Source organism: Hypanus sabinus, chromosome 15 (assembly GCF_030144855.1).
Source record: "Hypanus sabinus isolate sHypSab1 chromosome 15, sHypSab1.hap1, whole genome shotgun sequence".
Classification (NCBI taxonomy): domain Eukaryota; kingdom Metazoa; phylum Chordata; class Chondrichthyes; order Myliobatiformes; family Dasyatidae; genus Hypanus; species Hypanus sabinus.
In genome coordinates this window covers 92195859-92222512 of record NC_082720.1, presented here as the reverse complement: position 1 = coordinate 92222512, position 26654 = coordinate 92195859, and the positions used below count along the sequence as shown (strand labels likewise).

At 43.4% G+C, this 26654-nt stretch overlaps 1 protein-coding gene across 1 annotated transcript in view; it reads left to right on the top strand.

The window, feature by feature from the left end:
- The first annotated feature begins 2663 nt into the window (after positions 1-2663).
- The window catches only part of LOC132405211 (15-hydroxyprostaglandin dehydrogenase [NAD(+)]-like), a 70654-nt gene continuing 46663 nt past the window's right edge, over positions 2664-26654 (top strand). Inside the window, exons 1-2 of the mRNA XM_059989902.1 lie at positions 2664-2920; positions 18540-18663. Coding sequence (XP_059845885.1) covers positions 2828-2920; positions 18540-18663 — 217 coding nt within the window. The 5' untranslated portion in view covers positions 2664-2827. The remainder of the gene's footprint in view (positions 2921-18539; positions 18664-26654) is intronic.

Here is a 26654-nt window from a genome sequence, read left to right as displayed (position 1 = left end):
TTAATGAATGGAGTGATATTTGCAATCTTCCAGTCCTCCAGGACCATGCCAGATTCAATTGATTCTTGAAAGTTCATAACCAATGCGCCTGTTATCTCTTCAGCAACCTCTCTCAGGACTCTGTGATGTAGTCTAACTGGCCCACGTGACTTAATCACTTTCAGGCCTTTGAGTTTGCCTAGCATTTTTACCTTTGGTACTCACTCCTGCTCCCTGACACTCACAGACCTCTGACATACTGCCAGTGTCTTCCACAGCTAAGGCATAGGCGAAGTACCTATTAGGTTCACCTGTCATTTCTTTGTCCCCCATTACTACCTCACCAGCATTGTTTTCCAGTGGTTCAATATCAACTCTCACCTCCCTTTTACTCTTTATGTAATTGAAAGAAACTTTTGGTATCCTGCTTTATATTATTACCTAGTCTGCCCTCCATATTTCATTTTTTTCTCTTCTTATAGCTTTTATAGTTGCCTTTTGTTGGATTTTAAAAGCCTCCCAATCATCCAACTTTCCTCTCACTTTTGTTGTCTAAATGCCCTTTCTTTGGCTTTTATGCAGTGCCTAACTTCCCTTGTTAGCCACGGTTGCCTACCCCTCCCATTTGAGAACAACTTCTATGGGACATATCTATCCTGCGTATTGTGAATTATTCACAGAAACTTTAGCCATCTCTGCTCTGCTGTCATGCCCGCCAGTATACAGAACTAGTTCTGTAGTTGTGAACTGCCCATGATTCAGGACATTTACAAAGGCAGGTGTGTAAAAAGGGCCTGAAGGATCATTGGGGACTTGAGTCACCCCAACCACAAACTGTTCCTCCTGCCTCAGCAAGGAGCTGGACCATTGCAATTTGCCTATCACCACAATAGGTCAACAGCAGATGCAACCTCCATGGCTTTTCACACAGCTTTAGACCACCTGGACAACACAAACACCTATGTCAGAATGCTGTTCATTGACTGTAGCTCAGCATTTAATACCATCATTCCCACAATCCTGATTGAGAAGTTGCAAAACGGGCCTCTGTACTTCCATCTGCAATTGGATCATTGATTTCCTAACCAGAAGACCACAATCTGTGCGGATTGGTAATAACATATCCTTTTCATTGACGATCAACACTGGTGCACCTCAGGGATGTGTGCTTAGCCCACTGCTCTACTCTCTGTATACTGATGACTGTGTGGCTAGGCATTGTTTAAATATGATCTATAAATTTGCTGATGATACAACCATTGTTGGTAGAATCTCAGGTGGTGACGAGAGGGCGTACAGGAGTGAGATATGCCATCTAGTGGAGTGGTGCTGCAGCAACAATCTGGCACTCAACGTCAGTAAAACGAAAGAGCTGATTATGGACTTCAGGAAGGGTAAGATGAAGGAACACATACCAATCCTCATAGAGGGATCAGATGTAGAGAGAGTGAGCAGATTCAAGTTCCTGGGTATCAGGATCCCTGAGGATTTAACCTGGTCCCAACATATCGATGTGGTTATAAAGAAGGCAAGACAGCAGCTATACTTCTTAGGAGTTTGAAGAGATTTGGCATGTTAACAAATACACTCAAAAACTTCTATAGTCATACTGTGGAGAGCATTCTGAAAGGCTGCATCACTGTCTGGTACAGGAACAGAAGAAGCTGCAGAGGGTTGTAAATCTAATCAGCTACATCTTGGGTACTAGCCTACAAAGTACTCAGGGCATCTTCAAGGAACGGTGTCTCAGAAAGGCAGTATCCATTATTAAGGTCCTCCAGCACCCAGGGCATGCTCTTTTATCACTGTTACCATCAGGAAGGAGGTACAGAAGCCTGAAGGCTCAGCAATTCAGGAACAGCTTCTTCCCCTCTGCCATCCAATTCCTAAATGGACTTTGAAGCTTTGGACACTACCTCACTTTTTTTTCGATGTACAGTATTGTGGCGACCCACTTTCTGCGAAGGCGAACCAGCTCACAAACAGCCAGCGCACGGGGGGAGACTTTGGTAATGCACCTCTGACGTCATTTCTGCCTGGAGAGGGCGGGCGCTAGGGATTAAATGCCAGTACCGTGAAGTTTGAATAAACTAGTCTCAAAACGACGTTATTTCAGCGCTGCGTGTAGCACATCGCTACAGTATTTCTGTTTTTTTTGCATGCTTTTTTTAATCTGTTCAATATACATATGCTGTAATTGATTTACTTGTTTATTTATTATTATTATTTTTATTTTATTTATTATTTTTTCTCTCTTCTAGATAGTGTATTGCATTGAACTGCTGCTACTAAGTAAACAAATTTCACTTCACATTGCCAGTGATAATAAACCTGATTCTGATTCTTCCACCAGGCCATCAGATTGATTAACTCAAATCCATCATTCTCCAAAACTATCTTACTTCCTCCTGATTCTCTTCCCTTTTCTCACCCCCAGAGCCCTTCTTCTATTTCCTACAATCCTTTCAGTTAGCCTCTCCACCCTCCTTCCACTGTCTATTCTATTACTTTCACTCCTCATACAAAATCTTTCTCTGTTTCCTGTCCTATCTTCCTCCCTGCAGCCAGATCCGGTAAATCATTGCACAAACACATCATCTGTAAAGGCACAAAGGTCAGAATAACATTGATAAGATCACTAGTTGTGGCTTGGCATGAAACCTTACAGTTCATGTTATCTTGACAAAGGTCTTACTGGTTTCTTACTGAAAGAGGAAGTAATTGCACTCTCCTATCTTTCTATTTCTCTCACTTGGTATTTTGTCATTTTGGCAGTTCCTTCCTGTTTTACTGCTTGTGGTGATCATTTTCAACTCTCGGGCACCAAACCTTGGCTTTTATTGTTCAGATGGCACTGAATGGAAAAGTTGCATTGGTTACAGGTGCAGCTCAAGGCATCGGGAAAGCAATTGCTGAGATATTATTGAAGAACAGAGTAAAGGTAATGTCTTGTTTTCCATAGCCCTGCACTGAGAGTGGGGAGTGAGTATGTGCATTGGAATTGCTTTGTTATTGTTGTATGTACCAAGATGCAGTGAAAAGCTCATGTCTTGTATACTTATATACAGTGTGATGCTGTTTGACAGAACAAATGGTTGCAGAAACACCTTCATTAAGAAACTGATTGGACCTGAGTTGGGCGTGACTGTGTGGATCTGAGGAGTGAGGGTGATGGGTCTGGTGAGAGGAAATGAAGAGCCTACAGACAAGTCTGGAGCTTGGGGAAAGGGTCAATTAGTCTGCTGCGGTGGGCGAGGGGGTGCAAGTAGACTGGGGAGACGTGGACAAGGAGTCTGCAGGGAAGAGGCTGAGGAGTCGGGGCCTGGGAATTGAGGAGTTTGTGGTAGGGTGAAGAGTCTGGGTAGAACATGAGTGAAAAGTTTATGGGAGGGTGTGCATGTGGGGAGATGTTATAAGACCATAAGACACAGGAGCAGAAATGTTATGGGTAGACTCAAGAGTAATTTCAGTACTACAAAAAGTATAAAGCTTGGCCAGATGAATGTATGGCTGAGGAGCCAATGCAAGGGGCAGGGATTCAGATTTTTGGACCTATGGGCTCTCTTTTCTACATTAGAGGCAGGTTATACTTAAACAAAAGCCCTTGTGGGCAACTTGTTCATGCTACATGGGAAGGTTAAATGTTTTGGATACTATTGTGGGTGATGACCTCCCAGAGGAATGCCATGGAGACCAGGTTTCAGACACTGAGCATGAGTCCATGGTTCAGAAGGGAAAGAGGGAGAAGAGGGGAGTGGTAGTGATAAGGGTCTCAACAGTCAATGGAACAGACAGGAGATTCTATGGACAGAAACAGGACGCTCAGACAGACAAACAGACAGACGTACTTTATTGATCCCGAGGGAAATTGGGTTTCATTACAGGTGCACCAACCAAGAATAGTGAAGAAATATAGCAATATAAAACCATGAATAATTAAATAATAATAAGTTAATCATGTCAAGTGGAAATAAGTCCAGGACCAGCTTACTGGCTCAGGGTGTCTGAGACTCCAAGGGAGGAGTTGTAAAGTTTGATGGCCACAGGCAGGAATGACTTCCTATGTCGCTCAGTGTCGCATCTCGGTGGAATGAGTCTCTGGCTGAATGTACTCCTGTGCCTAACCAGTACATTATGGAGTGGATGGGAGTCATTGTCCAAGATGGCATGCAACTTGGACAGCGTCCTCTTTTCAGACACCACCGTCAGAGGGTCCAGTTCCACCCCCACAACATCACTGCCTTACGAATGAATTTGTTTATTCTGTTGGTGTCTGCTACCCTCAGCCTGCTGCCCCAGCACACAACAGCAAACATGATAGCACTGGCCACCACAGCCTCGTAGAACATCGTCAGCATCTTCCAGCAGATGTTAAAGGACCTCAGTCTCCTCAGGAAATAGAGACGGCTCTGACCCTTCTTGTAGACAGCATCAGTGTTCTTTGACCAGTCCAGTTTATTGTCCATTCGTATCCCCAGGTATTTGTAATCCTCCATTATGTCCACACTGACCCCTTGGATGGAAACAGGGGTCACCGGTGCCTTAGCCCTCCTCAGATCCACCACCAGCTCCTTAGTCTTTTTCATACTAAGCTGCAGATGATTCTGCTCGTGGTATGTTGCCAGTTAAGGGACATCTCAGATTGTGTCCAAAGCATTTTGGATGGAGAAGGAGAGCAGCCAGATGTCTTGGTACATATTGGTATCAATGACATAGGGAGGAAAAGCAAAGAGGTCCTGAAGAGATAATTAAGAGAGTTAGGCAGAAAACTGAGAAGCAGGACTTCCAGGGCAGAAATTTGGGATTAATTACAGTAATTTGCAGTAATTTGCCACATGCTAGTGAGGGTAGGAACAGAATAATTTGGCAGATAAATGTATGGCTGAGAAGCTGGTGCAGGGGTAATGGCTTCAGGTTCTTCAATCATTGGGATCTATTCTTGGAGAAATAGGACCATACAAAGGTGACAGGTTGCATTGAACCCGAGGGGACCAATATTCTTGCGGGCAGGTTTATTAGAGCTGTTGGGGAGGGTTTAAACTAATTTGGCAGGAGGGTAAGAACTGAAGTGAAAGGACTCAGGACAGGATAGCATGTGGTCAGACTGTCAGGAAGGGCAGGTAGATGATAAGACAGAAATGCAGCCTGTAGGGTGAGTATCAGTGCTTTAGGGATGCAGAATCAAAAAAGGTAGCAAACACGGCACTCAAAGAGTTACATCTCAATGCACGGAGTTTAAGAAATAAGGTGGATGATCTTGTTGCACTTTTACAGATTGTTGGGTTTGATGTGGCCATCACTGAAACATGGCTGAAGGATAGTTATAGCTGTGAGTTGAATGTCCAAGGTTGCACATTCTATTGGAGGAATAGGAAGGTCAGTAGAGGGAGTGTCATGGCTCTGCTGGTAAAGAATAGCATCAAATCAGTAGGAAGGTGTGACATAGGATTGGAAGATGTTGAATCCTTGTGGGTCATTAAGAAACTGCAAGGGCAAAAGGACCTTGATGGCAGTTATATACAAGCCTCCAAACAGTAGCTGTGATGTGGCTGCAGATTACAACAAGAATTAGAAAAGGCATGCCAAAAGGGCAATGTTATGATAGTCACGGGAGATTTTAAGATGTAGGTCGATTGGGAAAATCAGATTGGTAATGGATCTCAAGAGTGTGAGTTTGTTGATCGATGGCCTTTTAGCGCAGTTTGTTGTTAAGCCTGCCAGGGAATCAGCTATACAAGATTGGGTATTGTGTAATGAACCAGAGGTGATTTGGGAGCTTAAGGTAAAGGAACTCTTAGGAGACAGTTATCACAATATGATTGAGTTCAACTTGAAGTTCAAAAGTAAAGTCTGACATATCAGTATTTCAGTGGAGTAAGGAAATTACAATGGTGTAAGACAGGCGGTGGCCAAAGTAAATTTGAAGGAGATTCTGGCAGGAATGACAGCAGAGCAGCAGTGACTTGAGTTTCTGGTGAAAATGAGGAAAGTGCAGGATAGATATATTCCAAAAACAAAAAAAAAAATACTCAAAGGACAAAATAGTACAGCCATGACTGACAAAGGAAGTCAAAGCTAATGTAAAAGCAAAGAGAGGGCATACAACAAAGCAAAAATTAGCAGGAAGATAGAGGACTGGGAGGCTTTTAAAAATCTACAGAAAGCAACTAAAAGAATCATTAGGAGGGAAAAGTTGAAATATGAAAGCAAACTAGCAAATAATATCAAAGTGGGTGGTAAACGCTTTTTCAAGTATGTAAAAAAGAAAGAGAGATAAGAGTGGATATAGAACTGCTAGAAAATGAGGCCGGAGAAATAATAACAGGAGACAAGGGGATGGCAGATGAACTAAATGAGTGTTTTGCATCAGTGTTCAGTGTGAAAGACATTAGCAGTGTGCCAGATGTTGAAGAGTGTGAGGGAAGAGAAATGACTTACTATTACAAGGGAGAAGGTCTCAAAAAGCTGAAAGACCTACATCAGTCATCCAGACCAGATGAACTGCATCCTTGAGTTCTGAAAGAGGTAATGGTAGAGACTATGAAGTTATTAGTGATGATCTTTCAAGACTCATTGGACTCTGGCACAGTTTCAGAGGTCTGGAAAATTGCAGATGTCAGTTAAGTCTTTAAGAAAGTAGTGAGGGCAGCAGAAAGAAAATTAGCCTGACTTCAGTGGTTGAGAAGATATTGGAGTCAATTGTTAAGGATGAGGTTATGGAGTACTTGGGGACACAGGACTAGATGGGATAAAGTCAGCATGGTTTCCTTAAGGGGAAATCTTGCCTGATGAGCCTGTTGAGAAGATTACAAGTAGGACAAGGGAGTACAGTAAATGTTGTACATTTGGACTTTTAGAAGGCCTTTGACAAGGTGCCACGCCATGAAGCTCCTTACCAAATTAAGAGCCCAAGGTATTATAGGAAATTTACTCACATGGTTAGAGCATTCACTGATTGGTAGGAGGCAGCAAGTGGGAATAAGAGGATCCTTTTCAGGTTGGTTGTCAGTAACTAGAGGTGTTCCGCAGGGGTCAGTGTTGGGACTGCTTCTATTTATGCTGTATATCAATGATTTAAATAATGGAATAGATGGCTTTGTTGCCAAGTTTGCAAATGATATGAAGACTGTTGGAAGGGCAGGTGGGGTTGAGGAAAGAGGAAGGCTGCAGAAGGAATTAGATCAGGAGAATGGGCAAGAAAGAGGGAAATGAAATATGATGTTGGAAAATTCATGGTAATGCTTTTTGGTGATAGAAATAAATGTGCAGTCTATTTTCTAAACAAGTAGAAAATCTAAAAACGTGAAATGCAAAAAGACTTGGGAGTCCTTGTGCTCAACACCCTAAAGGCTAACTTTAGAATATTGTGAACAGCTTTGGGCTCCTCATCTAAGAAGATATGCTGGCGTTGGAGATAGTTTAGAAGAGGTTCTCAAGGATGATTCTGAGAATTAAAGGAGTATCATATGAGGATCATTTGATGGCTCTGGGTCTGTACTTACTGGAATTTAGAAGGATGTGGGGCGATCTCAATGAAACCTCTTGAATGTTGAAAGGCCCAGACAGAGTGGATGTTGAAAGGATAATTCCCATGGTGGGGGAGCCTAAGACAAGAAGGCACAGCCCCAGATAGAGGGCATACCATTTAAAACAGACATGCAGAGACATTTCTTTAGCCAGAAAGTGGTGAATTTGTGGAATTTGTTACCACCAGCAGCTGTGGAGGGCAGGTCATTGGGTGCACTTTGACTATACCCCTTCAAACTCTCACAATCTATGTACCTATCCAAACTTCTTTTTAAATGTTACAACTAAACCTGAATCTACCACTTCCACTGACAATTCGTTCTACACTTGCACCACACTCTGAGTGAAGTGGTTTCTCCTCGGATTCTCCTTCAGTCTTTTACCATTCTTAAACCTATGACCTTTAGTTCTGGTTTCATCTATCCTCAGGAAAAGCCTGCAGGTATTCACATTATCTATAGCCCTCATAATTTTGTAATACCTCTGTACCATCTCACTTCATTCTCCTGTACTTCAGGGAATAAAGCCCCTATTCATTCAACTTTTTCCTATAGCTCAGGTCCTCAAGTCCTAGCAACATTTTTGTAAACTTTCTCTGCACTCTTTAAATCTTATTGACATTTTCCCTGTAGGTATGTTACCAGAGCTGTACACATTACTGTAAATTAGGCCTCACTAATGCCTTACACAGCTTCAACATAAGATTCCAACTCCTGTACTCAGTACTTTCATTTATGACCCATTTATGATACTGCTTTCAAAGAGTTATGGATCAGCATCCGAGGTCCCTCTGTTCTACTGCACACCTCAGAGACACTTTTGGACCTGCCACCCATGAGGGAATTTGTCAAAGACATTGCTAAACCTTGCAGATACCATTGTATCTGCCTCTGGCAGCTCATTCCATATATTCACTACTTTCTTATTTTATTAGCTGCTTTCCATGGATATTCCCTGACCTGCTGAATTTTACAGTATATGCCAAATCTCTTGTGTTTAGTCTATGGCTTATGTCGGTTTGACTTTAAAAAATGTATCGCCCACACAACCATTTGAAATCCGCTTACTACTCCTCAGCCCACTCTAACAGGGGTGCAGAGGGAATTAGGAGTCCTCGTGCAAGACTCCCAGAAGCTAAATTTACAGGTTGAGTCTGTAGTAAAGAAGGCAAATGCAATATTGGTATTTCTTTCAAGGGGAATATAATATAAAAGCAATGAAATAAAGCTGAGCCTTTATAAGACATTAGCCAGGACACCCTTGGAGTATTATCAACAGTTTTGGACCACATGTCTCAGAAAGGATATTGGAGAGAGTCCAGAGGAGATTCACGAGGAACATATGAGGAGTGTTTGGCAGCTTTGGGCCTGACCTCACTGGAATATCAAAGAAAGCAGTGGGATCTCCTTGAAAGCTACCGAATGTTAAAAGGATTAGATAGGCTGGACATGGAGAGCACGTTTGCTCTGGTGGGGGTATCCAGAACTAGAGGGCAAAGCCTCAAAATTGAGGGGTAACCTTTTAGAACAAAGGTAAGGAGGAATTTTTTTAGCTGGAGAGTAATGAATCTGTGAAATACTCTGCCACAGACTGCAGTCGATGCCAAGTCTGTGGGTATATTTATGGTGGAAGTTGATCATTTCCTTATCTGTCAGGGCATCAAAGGATATGGTGAGAAGGCAGGTGTATGGGGTTGAGTGGAATCTGGGATCAGCCATGATGGAATGGCAGAGCAGACTCGATGGACTGAATGGCCTAATTCTGCTCCTATGTCTTATGGCCTAACTGATCAGATCCCGTTGTAATCTATGATAAGCTTCTTTGCTATCAACCAAACCTCCTACTTTTGTGTCACTCTTACGAAGCCCTGTGTATTTTTATTCAAATCATTTATATAATGTGATGTGTGATGAGCAAACCAGGTGGAGATGGGGTTCTGAGTTGACCCCCCGTGAGCTATGCTGCCAACGAAAGAGAGAGAAGAAGAGGGGAGAGGCCTCCTGCTACAGATGCTGATAATGAGAGAGAGAGAGAGAGAATGATTTAGTATTATGGCTTCTTCGATAATTGTTTACTTTTGCTCCAAGGACACTTTTGCCTGTTTGTGTAGATTCCTGCTGAGACAGCAAGGTGGTGTTGTCCAGGTGATGGACATGATGGAAGGCTGGTACACCCCTAGGGGAGATAAAAGGCAAGTCTGCTGAGACACAGGCAGGCACACCACGGGACACTGGAGGAGCTTTGTGCACCCTCGCGCAGGTGAGGGTGCAGCGAATCGATTCAGGGGAATCGATCAGAGGCTCACAGTGTGTGAAGGTAGACTGGTGGGTGCTTGTGTGTGTGTCCACCCTCACCTGGGTGACAGGCTCACCACTGAAGAATGGTCTGGCCTGGTACAGAGGGGTCACAGTCGGTGACCACAACAGGACAAGAAGACAACGGAAGGTTTGCCTGCTGCAACTGCTCATCTCTCGCGCTCTCTCTCTCTCTCCAATGGTACAACAGCAACTACCTCGACTTAAACTAAACTGAACTCTGTATCATCATAAGACTATTCATTTACCCCTAGACTTCGATAGAGCTTGGTTTTGATTCCTATTTCCACACTTCTGTGCAGAGAAATTGCAGTGTAGGCAAACAATAAGCTGCAAGGTCAGAATGAGGTTGATGGTGAGGTTGTGTTGTTCTAGGGAGACATTCAGTAGGCTTATAACAATGGGATAGAATCAGTCTTTGAGCCTGGTGATATGTGCTTTCAGGCTTTTTGTACCTTCTGTCTGATGGGAGAGGCGAGTAGAGAGAATGTATTGTAATGCTAGAATTACCTGTTCATTGGTAAAACACTTGTTTCTGTTATCTCTTGAGCAACTATTGCAGGAACCCTGGCAGAGTTATTTAAACCATTCCTAGCCAGATGACTGAAGGATAGCTAGCATTCCATTGTTCAGGAAAGTTTCGAAAAGTAAGCTGAGAACTTACTGAATAGTTCAATGAGCTTGGTATCAGTCCTGGATAAATTATTGAAAGGTATTCCAGGTAACAGGATGTGTAAATATTTGGATAGAGGGGCACTGATTAAGAATAGTTAACATGGCCATGTGCATAGTAAGTCTTTTCTAAGCAATTTTAGAGTTTTTTTGACGAGGTTATTTTACTTTATTGTCACCAAACAATTGATACTAGAGCGTACAATCATCACAGTGATATTTGTTTCTGCTCTTCGCGCTCCCTGAAGTACAAATCGAAGTAAATATAATAAAAAAATTTAAATTATAAATCACAATTAGAAAATAGAAAAGGGAAAGTAAGGTAGTGCAAGTCAGGTTCAGATATTTGGAAGGTACGGCCCAGATCCGGGTCAGGATCCGATCTTATCACAGTTGAAAAGAAGCTGTTCCCAAATCTGGCCGTACGAATCTTCATGCTCCTGAACCTTCTCCCGGAGGGAAGCGGGACAAAAAGTGTGTTGGCTGGGTGGGACTTATCCTTGATTATCCTGGCAGCACTGCTCCGACAGCGTGTGGTATAAAGTGAGTCCAAGGATGGAAGATTGGTTTGTGTGATGTGCTGGACTATGTTCACGATCTTCTACAGTTTCTTCCGGTCTTGGACAGGACAACTTCCATACCAGGTTGTGATGCACCCTAGGAGACCAAGAAGACTGACCAACCAAGCGGCAGTGCACCAAGCAATAAGCATTAGTGGCGGACCAATCAATTTGCAGAGAGACAGAGTGAGAGAGAGAGAGAGAGAGAGAGAGAGAGAGAACTTAGCACAGGTCAGGGAGCAGAATTTACAAAAAGGAGCATTTTGCAGGGCTCAGCGCATTAGTGTGGACCAATCGATTCGTAATTCATTAGCAGGAGCAAATAAAAGTAAAGCAGGGTCAAAGTAAGGTGACCATTGTGTGAATGGACTAATGTAGGAGTGGGAACTTGAGAGCTTGGCGGAGAGGCACAGTTAAGTAGCAGATAAGAATTTTTTAGTGGTTGAATATAAAGGTCACTGAATTACAGCGAATTAAATAAAGTAGGGAAGATGCAGGATCAGGTGATGTGCTGTAGCTGCATGATGTGGGAGCTGGTAGACTCCATTGTGGTTCCTGGTGACCACATCTGCAGCAAGTATTGGCTGCACAAGAAAGTCAGGCTCAAATTTGATGACCTGGAATCTGAGGCACATCGGGGAGGGGGAGAGTTATCTGGATTCTCTGTTTCAGGAGGTAGTCACACCCATTAGACTAGATGCCTCAAATTCGGTCTGTGGTCAGGGACAAGGGGGTGTGACTACGAGAGAGGCAGGTAGAGGTTACAAGAGACAGACCTGTTGGACAAGTTCAAGGGCTGAGGCTCCTCCAGCACTGAGGTTCCTGCTCCCTGTGTGAATGAGAGTGAGGTCTGTAGGAAGGATGAGCAACATAACTGTGGCACCATTGTTCTGGAAGCCATTAAAGAGAAAGCAGAAAAGAGAAATGTAGTGGAATTGGGGATAGTATAGTCAGGGGAATAGACAGATCTGGCATAGGGTCAAGAAGGTTAGAGAGTTAAATGCCTGGCTCAAGGATTGGTGTGGGAGAGTGGGTCTGAATTCATGGGAAATTGCTGCCAGTATTGGAGAAGGAGGGAGCTGTACCATTGGAATGGGCTCCACCTGAATCCTAGTGAATTGCATAATAAGGCTTTAAACTAAATATTGGGGGGGTGGGGTCAACAGTTCGGAGAAGTATAGATAAAGTAAAAGAGAAAAATGTGGATAAAGATAAAGAAAAAGCAAAAGATAAAATAGAAAAAAGTAAGAGTGGAGTAAAGAAAAATTAAATGCAAAAGATTAAAAGATTACAAGATTTTAAAAGCACGATGAGTGTAAGGGCACTTTATCCGAAAGCCCGTAGTATTTGAAACAAGGTCAGTGAACTTGTGGCACAAATCAATACAAAAGGGTATGACTTAGCGGTCATTACAGAAATGTGGTTGCAGGGGGGAGAGGATTGGAAATTAAATATCCAAGGAAATCAGGTAATACAGTAGGATAGGCAGGAAAGTAGGGAGGTGGGCTAGCGCTCTTAATTAAGGATGAGATCAGGGCAATAGTGAAAGATGATATAAGGTCTAAGGAGCAGAATGTTAAATCCATCTGGGTAGAGATTAGGAATGGTAAAAGGAAAAAAAATCACTATTGGGAGTTGTCTATCGGCCACCGAATAATAACATTACGGTGTCACAGGCAATAAACAGTAATATCTGAAGCATGTAAGAATGGAACAGCAGTTATTGTGGAGAACCTTAACTTGCACATAGATAGGGTGAATCAAGTTGGTTGAGGCAGTCTTAAGAACTCATAGAATGCATTCATGATGGCTTTCTTGAACAGCATGTAACTGAACCTACAAGGGAACATGCTATCTTAGATCTGGTCCTGTGAAATGAGACAGGTAAAATTAGTGATCTTGTAGTAAGGGATCCTCTTGAAAAGAGTGATCACAGAATGATTGAATTTCTCGTACAAATGGAGGGTGCAGTAGTTCAATCTAAAACCAGAGTATTATGCCTAAACAATGGAGACTACAATGGGATGAGGGAGGATTTGTCTAGTGTAGACTGAGAACACAGGCTATATGGTGGGACAGTTGAGGAACAGTGGAAAACTTTCAAAGAGATTTTTCATGGTGCTCAACAGAAGTATACTCCCGTTAAAAACAAGGACAGTAAGAGTGCGGGGTAGGGAGAGCCAGCCTTGGATAACTAAGGAAATAAAAGAAGGCATCAAACTAAAACCTTGTGCATACAAAGACACCAAGATTAGTGGGAAACTGGAAGATTGGGAAAACTTTAAAAAGTAACAAAGAACTACTAAGCAAGGAATAATAAAAGAGAAGATAAGATTATAAAAATAAACTAGCACAAAATATAAAAATAGAGAGTAAAAGTTTTTATAATTACATGAAGCAGAAAAGGATGAATAAAGTAAATATAGGTCCCTTGGAGGATGAGAAGGAGGAATTAATATAGGGAAGTGAGGAAATGGCCGAGAATTTGAATGACTACTTTGTGTCGGTTTTCACATTGGAGGACATGTCTGACATGCCAAAGAGATGTTATGGATGCGATGGGTGGTGAGGACCTTGATACAATGTCTATCACTAAAGAGGTAATGCTGAGAAAACCTGTGGGCCTGAAGATAGTTACGTCCCTTGGTCTTGATGGAATGCATCCTGACGGAACGCATTGTGAAGCAAATGGCAGAGGTTGTGGTAGAGGCTTTGGTGATAATTTACCAAAATTCTCTATACAGGTCCCAGTGGACTGGAAGGTGGCAAATGTCACACCACTGTTCAAAAAAGGATGTAGGCAAAAGGCAGGTAACTATAGGCCAGTTAGTTCAACATATGGAGTTGGGAAATGCTTGAAGCTATTATTAAAGAAGAAATAGCGAGGCATCTGGAAAGAAATGGATCCATCAGGCAGGCACAGCACAGATTCAGCAAAGGCAGGTCCAGTTTGACAAACTTACTGGAGTTCTTTGAGGATATGATAAGTGCAGTGGATAGAGGGGAACAGATGGGTGTTATTTACTTGGATTTCAAGAAGCCATTCGGTAAGGTGCCACATAAAAGACTTATCCATAAGATAAGAGTGCATAGAGTTCAGGGTGATGTATGATACAAAGAGTCTGCAGAGAGATATAGATAGGTTAAGTGAGTGGGCAAGGGTTTGGCAGATGGAGGGCAACATTGGTAAATGTGAAGTCATCCACTTTGGAAGGAAAAGTAAAAGAGTAGATTATTATTTAAATGGTAAAAAATTGCTGCATGCTGCTGTGCAGAGGATCTTGGGAGTACTTGTGCATGAATCACAGAAGGTTGGTTTGCAGGTGCAGCAGGCTATCAAGAAGCCAAATGGAATGTTGGTTTTCATTGCTAGAGGGATTGAATTTAAGAGTACAAGGTACTGGTAAGACCGCATTTGGAGTACTGCATGCAGTTCTAGTCTCATAAGAACATAAGGTCATAAGAAATAGGAGCAGGAGTAGGCCATCCGGCCCATCGTGTCTGCCCTGCCATTCAATAAGATCATCCAAATCTTCTCCTCTGAATCTGAACCTTGAGGCAATGTTCCCTAGTTTAGTCTTACCTACCAATGGAAACAACTTTCCTATTCTATCTTATCTATCCCTTTCAAAATTTTCTATTACAAGGGAGCAGACCCAAGTGCAAGACACAGACACTGAGATAGTATAAACTGAACTGTGTTTATTGAGAATTACTAGGAAGGCCAGGAATGAGGACAAGATGTCAACATGGACGTAAACGCTGGATAACAATCTGGTGAATCCTGGATTTGACTTGGACTCAGGACTTAGATCTTGATTTGATTTGGGTCTCGGACTTGACTGGACTTGGAACTCGGACTTGACTGGACTTGGAACTCGGACTTGACTGGACTTGGAACTCGGACTTGACTGGACTTGGAACTCGGACTTGACTGGACTTAGAACTCGGACTTGACTGGACTGGAACACAGACTTGGACAACGAAGAGACAGAATACCCAACTCAGAGCAGCGGTGAACGGCCAGACCCACTCAGCTGAAAAGGATGTGGATAACGAGGAGACAAAACCACACAACGACAGTCCATTCGTATCTTTGCTTGGAGTGACAACAAACAACAAGCAAGTCATGTTCTCCAATCCAAGCAACATCCTTGAAGAACTCCTCTGAACTCTTTCTATAGTTTCCATATCCTTCCTGTAATGAGGTGACCAGAAATGAACACAGTATTCAAAGTGGGTTCTGATTTACGACTCTTGAACTCAATCCCACGGTTGATGAATGCCAACACAACGTATGCCTTCTTAACAGCACCATCAACCTGTGCAACAGCTTTGAGTGTCCTATGGACACGGACCCCAAGATCTTGCTGATCCTCCACACTGCCAAGAGACTTACCATTAATATCATATTCTGTCTTCAAATTTGACCAACTGAAATGAACCGCTTCTCACTTATCTGGGTTGAACTTCATCTGCCATTTCTCAGCCCAGTTCTGCATCCTATCAATGTTGCTCTCTAACCTCTGCCAACCCTCCAGACTATCCATAACTGCCCCAATTTTTGTGTCTGCAGACTTACTAACCCACCCGTCTACTTCCTCATCCAGGTCATTTATAAAAATCACAAAGAGGAGGGGTCCCAGAACAGATCACTGTGGAACACCATTTGTCATTGTGTCCATGCAAAATACAAACCACCTACAACCACCCTTTGCCTTCTGTGGGCAAGTCAATTCTGGACTCACAAAGCTAGGTCTCCTTGCATCCCATGGCTCATTACTTTCTGAATGACTCTAGCATGGGGATCCTTATCAAATGCCTTACTGAAATCCATATACACTAGATCCACTGCTCTACCTTCATCAATGAGAGGAGATCTTAGACAGACAGACAGACAGACATAATTTATTGATCCCAAGGGAAATTGGGTTTCGTTACAGTTGCGCCAACCAAGAATAGTGTAGAAATATAGCAAAATAAAACCAGAAATAATTAAATGATAATAAATAAATTATGCCAAGTGGAAATAAGTCCAGGACCAACCTATTGGCTCAGAGTGTCTGACACTCCGAGGGAGGAGTTGTAAAATTTGATGGCCACAGGTAGGAATGATTTCCTATGATGCTCAGTGTTGCATCTTGGTGGAATGAGTCTCTGGCTGAATGTACTCCTGTGCCTAACCAGTACATTATGGAGTGAATGGGAGACATTGTCCAAGATGGCATGCAACTTGACAGCATCCTCTTTTCAGACACCACCATCAGAGAGTCCAGTTCCACCCCCACAACATCACTGGACTTATAGAAACATATAAAATTATGAAAGGGAAAGATAAGACTAGAACTAGTGGACATAGCCTCAAGATTTGGGGGAGTAGAATTAGAATGGAGATGAGGAGAAACTGCTTTTCAAGAGGATGGTGAATCTGTGGAATTCTCTGCCCAATAAGGCAGTGGCGGCTACCTCAGTAAATATATTTAAGACAAGGTTGGATAGATTTTTGCATAGTAGGGGAAGTAAGGGTTATGGGAAAAGGCAGGGAGGTGGAGATGAGTCCATAGCCAGATCAGCCATGATCTTTTTGAATGGTCGAGAAGGCTCAGTTGGCCAGGTGGCCGACTCCTGCTCCTATTTCTTATGTTCTTTTGGAGGAAAAGATGTGGACATTGTGTACATGGACTTTAGCAAGACCTTTGGCAAAGTCCCACAAGGAAGGCTAGTACATAAGATTGTCATTTCGCATTCAGGATGAAGTAGCCAATTGGATCCAGCAGTGGTTTATCAGGAGAAGACAGAGGGTAGTCGCCCATGGTTGCCTCTCTGTCTGGAGGCCTGTGACTAGTGGAGTGCTGCAAGGATTGGTGCTGGGCCTATTGTTGTTTGCCATCTATATCACTGATAATGTGATAAACTGGATCAACAAATTTGCAGATAAAACCAAGATTAGGGGTATAGTGGACAGCAAGGAAGTCTATCAAAGCTTGTAGTGGGATCTGTACCAGCTGAAAAATTGGATTGAAAATGGCAGATAGAATTTAATGCAGACAAGTGTTGGCATTGTACTTTAGGAGGACTAACCAGGGTGGTACTTACACAGGGATTGGTCAGGCACTGAGGACTGCAGTACAACAGGGGGATTCGGAGCAGAATTAGGCCATTTGGCCCATCGAGTCTGCTCTGCCATTTCATCAAGACTGATCCATTTTCCCTCTCAGCTCTAATCTCCTGCCTTCTCCCCATATCTCTTCATGCCCTGACCAATCAAGAATCTATCAACCTCTGCCTTAAATATACACTATGACTTGGCCGCCTATGGCAATGAAATCCACAGATTCACCACTCTTTGGCTAATGAAGATCCTCCTTGGTTCCATTGTAAAAGGACATTTTTCTATTCTGAGGCTGTGTCCTCTGGTCTTAGATCCCTCCACCATAGGAAACATCCTCTCCATGTCCACTCAAGCATGGGCTTTCATCATTCGATAGGTTTCAATGAGGACACCCCTCATTCTCCTATGAAGTCCTCTGAGATGAGGCCCAAAGTTCGGAGTTCAGTTCTGATGTCATCTGTAAGGAGTTTGTATGTCCTTCTCGTGGAATGCGTGGGTTTTCTCCAAGTCCTCTGGTTTCTTCCCACAGTCTAAAGACATACCAGTTAGTAGGTTAACTGGTCATTGTAAATTTTCTCATGATTCAACTAGGGTGAAATGAGGAGTTGTTGAGTGCACAGCTTGGAGACCAGAAGGGCCTATTCTGTGCTGAATCTCAATAAGGATGAAAGGTAAAATATTTAAGGGGAAACTGAGGGGGAACTTCATGCATAGGGTGGTACAAGTGTGGAACGAGCTGCCAGCAAAAGTGGTGGGTGTGGGTTCAATGTCAACATTTAAGAGAAATTTGGATAGGTACATAGATGGGAAGATCATGTAAGGTTATGGTCTGGGTGCATGTAGATGAAGTTAGACAGAAAACAAGATGGGCCAAAGAGTCTTTTTCTGCGCTTTAGTGCTCTATGACTTTATTATAATATAAGAAACACTTGGATAGGTACATGGAGAGCAAATCTTAGAGAGATATTAACCAAGTTCAGGAGATTGAGACCAACATGGACAGAATGAACTGGTTGGTCTGAAAGGCTTGGATCCCTGCTGTGTGGCTCATATGAATCTATGGTGAGCGAAGTCTGTGGATGGAAGGAGTTTAGAGAGAAAAGCCATGGGAGAGAAGTTGGGTGATAGGCTGTGCAGAGGAGGTGATGGGCAGGGGAGAAAGGGTGAGGTGATGGAGGGACGATGAAGGGTGCGGAAGGAGAGGTGAGGGATCTGGTGGACAGGGGAGGCAGTGATGGTGGTGTTATGGTGTGGTGGCGGCCTCTGGTGTTTTCTCTTGCATGTCACTGACAAATGTATTGACACTGCCAGTACTTGTTTTTATTATCATCTGATAACAGGAGTTACTTGGATTGAATTGTGCTTGATGTTTAGGTGAGTATGGTTGATTACAATCGATCAGAGGGAGAGGCCACATCTGTTGCCTTTGGACAGGTCTATGGAGCTGAGAACATTCTTTTCCTTCACTCTGACGTAACATCTGAGAGCCAGATGCAAGGTACAGTTCCAGTATCTACACCACAATCTTGTTTCTCCTCATGCTATTGGGGTTTAGGGTTTCACAGACTCATACAGGCCCTTCAACTCAACTGGCCCATATCAGTCAAGATGCCCATTCAAGCTATTATAAAGCTTTAAAGGTTTATAAAGCTTTCTTATCCATGTATCAGTGCAAGTTTTTTTTAATATATGGTATGTTTTAGCATGACTTTATGGACATGTAATATATCTATGTATATAAGCTATCTTACATTTTACAGTAGTGCATAAATTGAGCTACCTTTTAGTCAGGTCCGCAGTTAAGAGTTAAAAAGCAGCACTTTGAGCCAGTTTTCTCTGCATTGGTCAATCCACCCAGGGATGTGTGAAAAGAGCTTGTTTTTAATCAGAGTAGGATTCTTCTTGTTGTTCTTCTTCTTCTTCCTTGAGTTGTTATGGCAGTTGGCATCCACACTGTTGCATTTGAATCGGGAGCAAGTTACAGCTTGTGATTCAGCTGGGAGCTCAGAGAATTCGACCGTGTACGTAGGATTTAAGCCTACCTGGTCAATACCTGTGGAGGAGGGGGAACTGCGCAGGCGCGAGTGACGTCAGCGTCGAGCGCGCACTTTAAAAGGCAGGACTTCTTTTCAGAGTGGGCAGCGGAGTCCGTGGAAGCAGAGTCCTGGGCTTTGGCGTAAGGGGACTTTGGTAAGGCTGTGTGATTGCTCGCTGAGGGGAAGAAGGTAAGGTCGCTAGGTGCTTTTTAGACATTCTATTAATCCAGTTCAGGTATGGGGGAGACAGTCAGAGCAGTGGTGTGCTCCGTATGCAGTATGTGGGAAGTCAGGGTCAACACAGTTGTCCCTGATGACCACACCTGCAAGAGGTGCGTCCAGCTGCAGGTCCTATCAGCCCGAGTTAGGGAGTTGGAGCAGGAGCTGGATGAACTACGGATCATTCGGGAGGCAGAGGCAGAGATAGATAGGAGTTATCAGGAGGTAGTCACACCAAAGAACCAAGATTTAGGCAGATGGGTGACGGTCCAGAGAGGCAGGGGGAGCAGGCAGAGAGAGCAGAGCACCCCTGCGGCCATTCCCATTAACAATAAGTATACCGTATTGGATACTGTTGATGGGGATGACCTACCAGGAATGAGTTGCAGTGGTCCTGCCTCTGGCACAGAGGTTGAACCCTCAACTAGAAAGGGGAGGAGGGAAGAGAAGAGAGCAATAGTTTTAGGGGATTCTATAGTTAGGGGGGCAGATAGGAGATTTTGTGGGGCAGATCGGGAGTCTCGGATGGTATGTTGCCTTCCTGGTGCCAGGGTCCGGGACATCTCAGATCGGGTGCAGGCTATTCTTGAGAACGAGGGCATGAACCCAGATGTAGTGGTCCATGTAGGGACCAACGATGTAGGTAAGGTGAGTGAGGGGGTCCTGCTTAGAGAGTTCAGGGAGTTAGGAGTGAAGCTGAAAGGCAGGACCTCCAGGGTGACAATCTCGGGATTGCTACCTGTGCCACGTGCGAGTGAGGCGAAGAATAGAATGATTATGCACATTAATACGAGACTGAGAGCATGGTGCAGGAAGGAAGGGTTCAGGTTTTTGGATAATTGGTCTTTGTTCCAGGGACATTGGGATCTGTTTCGAAGGGACGGTCTACATCTGAACCGGAGGGGTACTAGCATTCTTGCAGGAGTGTTTGCCAGTGCTGCTCGGGGGGGTTTAAACTAGATGTGCAGGGGGCAGGGATCCAGATCCAGAGGGTTGGTCAGAAGGAGCATGGGATTAAATGTGTAGAAGGTTTGGGTAATCTTGAGAAGGTCATCAAAATTCAGGGTGCAATTTGCCCGATGGAAGTTCAAGGAGCTGGGTTAGGTACAGTAGACAGTGTTTTAAGCAAAGAGAGGAGGAATGGGCTAAGAATTCTATACTTGAATGCACATAGTGTTAGAAATAAGGCAGATGAGCTTGAAGCTCAGATGAAAATGGGGAACTACGATATTGTTGGGATAACGGAGACATGGCTGCAAGGGGATCATCAAGAATGAATTGGGAGAAATTGTTATGGGAAACAGGGAAATGGCAACAGAATTTAATGCGTACTTTAGATCTGTCTTCACCAGGGAGGACACAAGCAATCTCCCAGATGTATGGATGGGCCAGGGTCATAAGATATCAGAGGAATTGAGACAGATTGACATTAGGAAAGAAACTGTGATGAGTAGACTGGTAGGACTGAAGGCTAATAAATCCCTGGGTCCAGATGGTCTGCATCCGAGGGTTCTAAAAGAGGTGGCTCAGGAAATTGCGGATGCATTGGTTATCATTTTCCAATGTTCCTTAGATTCAGGATCAGTTCCTGAAGGTTGGAGAGTGGCTAATGTTATCCCACTTTTCAAGAAGGGAGGGAAGGAGAAAACGGAGAACTATCGCCCTGTTAGCCTAACGTCAGTCGTGGGGAAGATGCTTGAGTCCATTATTAAGGACGAAATAGTGGCACATCTAGATGGCAGAAATAGGATTAGGCTGAGCCAGCATGGAATTACCAAGGGCAAATCATGCTTGACTAATCTGTTGGAGTTTTTTGAGGGTGTAACAAGGATGTTAGACGAGGGTAAGCCAGTGGATGTTGTATACCTAGATTTTCAGAAGGCATTCGATAAGGCGCCACATAGGAGATTGGTGAGTAAAATCAGAGCTCATGGCATTGGGGGCAGGGTTTCAACATGGATAGAAAACTGGTTGGCAGATAGAAAGCAAAGGATAGCAGTGAATGTTTCTCGGACTGGCTGGAGGTGACTAGTGGGGTACCACAGGGCTCTGTATTGGGACCACAGCTCTTTACGATTTATGTCAATGATTTAGATGAGGGCATTGAAAACTATATCAGCAAGTTTGCTGACGATACTAAACTGGGTGGCAGTGTGACATGCGAAGAGGACGTTAGGAGAATACAGGGAGACTTGGATAGGCTGGGTGAGTGGGCAGATACTTGGCAGATGTCATTCAATGTGAAGAAATGTGAAGTTATCCACTTTGGAAGCAGGAACAAGAGGGCAGAGTATTGTCTGAACAGAGTAGAGTTAGGTAAGGGAGAAATGCAAAGAGACCTAGGAGTCCTAGTTTACCAGTCAATGAAGGTGAATGAGCAAGTGCAACAGGCAGTGAAGAGGGCAAATGGAATGTTGGCCTTTGTTACAAGGGGAATTGAATACAAGAGCAAGGATGTCCTTTTGCATTTGTACAGGGCCCTGGTGAGACCACACCTGGAATATTGTGTACAGTTTTGGTCTCCAGGTTTAAGGAAGGACATTCTGGCAGTTGAGGAAGTGCAGCGTAGATTCACTAGGTTGATTCCTGGGATGGCAGGGCTGTCTTACGCAGAGAGATTGGAGAGATTGGGCTTGTACACGCTGGAATTGAGGAGATTGAGAGGGGATCTGATTGAAACGTTTAAGATAATTAAAGGATTTGATAGGATTGAGGCAGGAAATATGTTCCAGATGTTGGGAGAGTCCAGTACCAGAGGGCATGGATTGAGAATAAGAGGTCAGTTATTTAAAACAGAGTTGAGGAAGAGCTTCTTCTCCCAGAGAGTTGTGCAGGTGTGGAATGCACTACCTCGGAAGATGGTGGAGGCCAATTCTCTGGATGCTTTCAAGAAGGAGCTAGATAGATATCTGATGGATAGGGGAATCAAGGGATATGGGGACAAGGCAGGGACTGGGTATTGATAGTGAATGATCAGCCATGATCTCAGAATGGCGGTGCAGACTCAAGGGGCCGAATGGTCTACTTCTGCACCTATTGTCTATTGTCTATTGTCTATTGTCTATTACTGCCATCTTAAGGATTTATTGTCCCTCATTGTCCATTCACTTGGCTGCCTAAAGTCATCTTTCCAGTCCCGTTGCCCTTAAAAAACGAAACAACCATTTCCTCCCCTGATTACTCTCCCCACATTCCAATAAACCTTTAACTCTGTTCTCTACCAGTCCTATATTGCGTAATTGTTGTAGCATTTGTTGTCTTTCCTGTGCAAATTTCCTGCATGAATTAAGGATATGCTCTACTGCTTCAGTCTCCTGACATAGATTGCAAAAATCTGTCGGATGTTTATTTATGATGGTCAGAGTACCATTAAGGTTGCTGTGCCCAATTCTCAGTCTACTTATAATTACTTGCTCCTTCTGCTTTACTCCCCTACTCCTTCCCATATCTATTCTATTCTGAATTGAACGTAAATGTCTTCCTTTTATTGCTCTACCCCAATGCTGCTGCCACTGTTGATTTATCCTTCTCCACACTATGCTCTTCCCCTCTGATTTTGATAGTTTAATATTGATCTCTACAGATCCTTTTTTGACTGTTGCTTTTGCCAGCTTATCTGCTGTCTCATTTCCCATAATACCCGAATGTGCTGGAACCCACATGAATGCGATATTTTGGCTTGTCTAGCCAGTCTTAAATTTGCAAACAGGATTTCATAAAGCAGATCCTGGTGTCCTCTAGCTGTACCTGCCTTAATGCTTGCAAGGGCTGATACAGAATCGCTACAGATCACAATATTATTACAATCAACCTGCTCACTCCATTCTGGTGCTAACAATATGGTAAACACTTCAACTGCATAAACACTCAAGCAATCCTGCATTCTCTCGCTAATTTCCACTTGATAACTTGGCACAACAATTGCGGACCCTGTTGCACTCATTTCAGGATCCTTTGATCCTTCTGTCAAAATCTGTACGTTTTTATATTTACATTCCCTATACCTATGATATTCACTGAGTATATCAGCTGTTTTATTACTGCATTTAATCTTAAGCAATTCCAAATCTACAGAGGGATTTTCTAATACCCAGAAAGGTCTGACAGGCCACACCACACTTGGACAAAACTCTTTATCGTATACACCCATATCTTTTGCTGTTTGCTCTCCTGTTCAGCCCAGACTTTCTTTTTGTGTCCTTTCCTTCTCCCAGCATGTCTCCAACACCCTTTGTGACCATGCCCCTTTAAATTAATCCAGTAATTGCCCTCCAGCTGTTTACGTTGTAGCCCCAATGGCATTTCATTTGCTTTAACTTGGAGTGCACATACTGGGGATGTTCTAACCACTCCCAAGCACACCCTTAGAGCCCGAGCTTGCACGATATCCAGTTCTGCTGACACAGATTTTGCTGCGGACCCATATACAATACTTCCATAATCTAATCTTGATCTTATTAATGCTACATAAATATACTTCAGTGATACAAAATCAGCACCCCATTCCAAACCAGCAAGACACCTCATGACATTTATCACATTTTTACACTTAGCAACTACATATCTAACATGTCCTCTCCATGTTAATCTCAAGGCAAAGTGCACTCCCAAAAACCGAAAATTTTCAACTCTCTCCAGGTCACTTCCATACAGAGTCAGATTAAGTCCCCTGAGCTTTTTCCTTGTAAAGATCATGGTTTTTGTCTTCTCCACTGAAAATTTAACACCCCACTTTGTCCCCCACTCTTCAACTTGATTAATTCCATCTTGCATTTTCATAACTATATGTTCAATATTTCTCCCTCTTTTCCACAAAGCCCCGTCATCTGCAAACAATGACCTCCCCACTTCCATTGGTATATTTAAGAATACATCATTTATTAAAACGGAGAATAAAGTTGGACTCACTACACTCCCGAGGCGTCCCGTTTTCTACAACATACTGGCTTGATAGCTCTGATCCTATCTTCACCTGAATAGTTCTCCCATTTAAAAAGTCCTTAACCCAATTGAACATTGCCCCCCCCCGATTCCCATTAAATGCAGCTTAATTAGGAGCCCCTCCTTCCATAACATATCATAAGTTTTCTCAACATCAAAAAAACTGCAACCACTGTCTCTTTATTTACTTGTGCTTTTCTTATTTCATCCTCTAGACCAGGGGTCAGCAACCTTTACCACTGAAAGAGCCACTTGGACCCGTTTACCACAGAAAAGAAAACACTGGGAGCCGCAAAACCCGTTTGACATTTAAAATGAAATAACACTGCATACAACATTTTGTTTTGCCTTTATGCTATGTATAAACAAACTATAATGTGTTGCATTTATGAAATTGATGAACTCCTGCAGAGAAAACGAAATTACATTTCTGCATGCAACAAAAACATTTTGAACTCCGAAAAAAAGACGTTGGGTTGAAGGTTACTTTTAAGTAAAATACTCAACGTCTATTTGAGTCCTTCTTGTATTTATGAAAAACGCCAAACTTAAATTTGCCGCCAGCAGCAAACCAAAAATAACGTCAGCCAGCTGTCAACCTGAAAAATAAAAGGACTATTTCACTGAACAATGAAAACATATGAATATACGTAAAATAATAGGCAATTAAAATATTTATCATACTTGTTCAGGTTGACTCACACCTGACAATGCAGTCGTATTCAGTAGGGATGGATCGATGCTTAGGGGAGTGACCGGGAAGGATAATGTGTTTTTTTCCTCTCTGAACTCACAGAAGCGTTTCCCAAACGATGTTTGCATTGCGATGATTGCAGAATGTAAATACTCCGAATTTATCGTGTCGTGACCTTGTTTGAACTCTCTCAAATTGGGGAAGTGAGACAATGTGCCTTTCTGTAAATCTCTGGCAAGCACTGTCAACTTGCGCTCGAATGCCAAAACATCCTCCAACATGTGCAGGGCTGTACGTCCTTACCCCTGAAGAGCTGTGTTCAGCGTGTTCAGGTGCGCTGTCATGTCTGCCATGAAGTGTAGCGTTTCCAGCCACTCTGGCTGTTCCAGCTCAGGAAAGGTGAGCCCTTTGCTGCCCAGGAAAGTTTTCACTTCTTCCAGACACGCGACAAAGCGTTTCAGCACCTCCCCTCTGGACAGCCAGCGATAAAAACACGTTGTAGCGGTGTGCTACACGCAGTCAGTAAACTGCAGTCAAAGATAGCTTTATTCGAACTAAACAGCCTTGCTTTTAAGCCTCCCTCAACCCGCCCCCCCTTGGGCGCGGATGCTGCAAAAGACACGTACTCACAAACCCCCGTAGGCTATCTCCCTTAGCCTGAACGCTGGCTAATTGTGAGCCGGTTCGGATGTGTCAAGAAATGGGTCGCCACAACGTCTTATTTAGATTGTACAAGATCACCATAATCTTCAAATTTAGAATTACATTTCAAAAACTAACAAACTAACATAAAATACATTTTAATTAAATACTGACCAATTATTTCCCAAAGCAACAGGGAGCCGCAGCACAGACGTAAAAGAGCCACATGTGGCTCCAGAGCCGCGGGTTGCCGACCCCCGCTCTAGACACACCACTGGATCCATAGTTTTCCTTCCTTTCCAGAACCCGCTTTGATACGTAGCCACCATACCTCTACTTTCCAGAAAGTACACTAACCTCTCATTTATCATACGTTCCATAAGTTTACATACTTGAGACGTCAAGGCAATTGGCAAAGGGATTCATTAGAAAGGGCCAATAAGAATAAGCCAAGTGCAAGCAGAGCAGGCATTCTTGTGAGTGTGCCAGTGTTTTGAGTGGTTTTGCACATGGGGCTTGCGTGATGTGCATTGTCTTGTCAGTTACCCTCTGTCTGTTCTTATTTGTTCATTCCTCATCTGTTAAGGCATATAGATTAGTGAGAATGGCTCTAGGGACCATATTTTGTACTCTGTGTGGGAGTTGGGAAGTCTGGGAGACCTCCAGTCTCTCAGATAAACACCTCCTCACTAGGTACACCGAACTGCAGCTCCTGAGAGAATGTACTAAGGAACTGGAGCTGCACTCGATCACCTTCGACTCATATGGGAGAATGAGGTGGTGATAGACAGGAGCTACAGGGAAATAGCCACCCCTAGGTTGCAGAAGACAGATAACTGGGTGACTGTCAGGAAAGGGAAGGGGAATGCACAGCCAGTGTATAGTACACCTGTGGCCATTCTCCTCAATAATTATACAAGTTTAGATACTATTGAGGGAGGCAACCTACCAAACGAA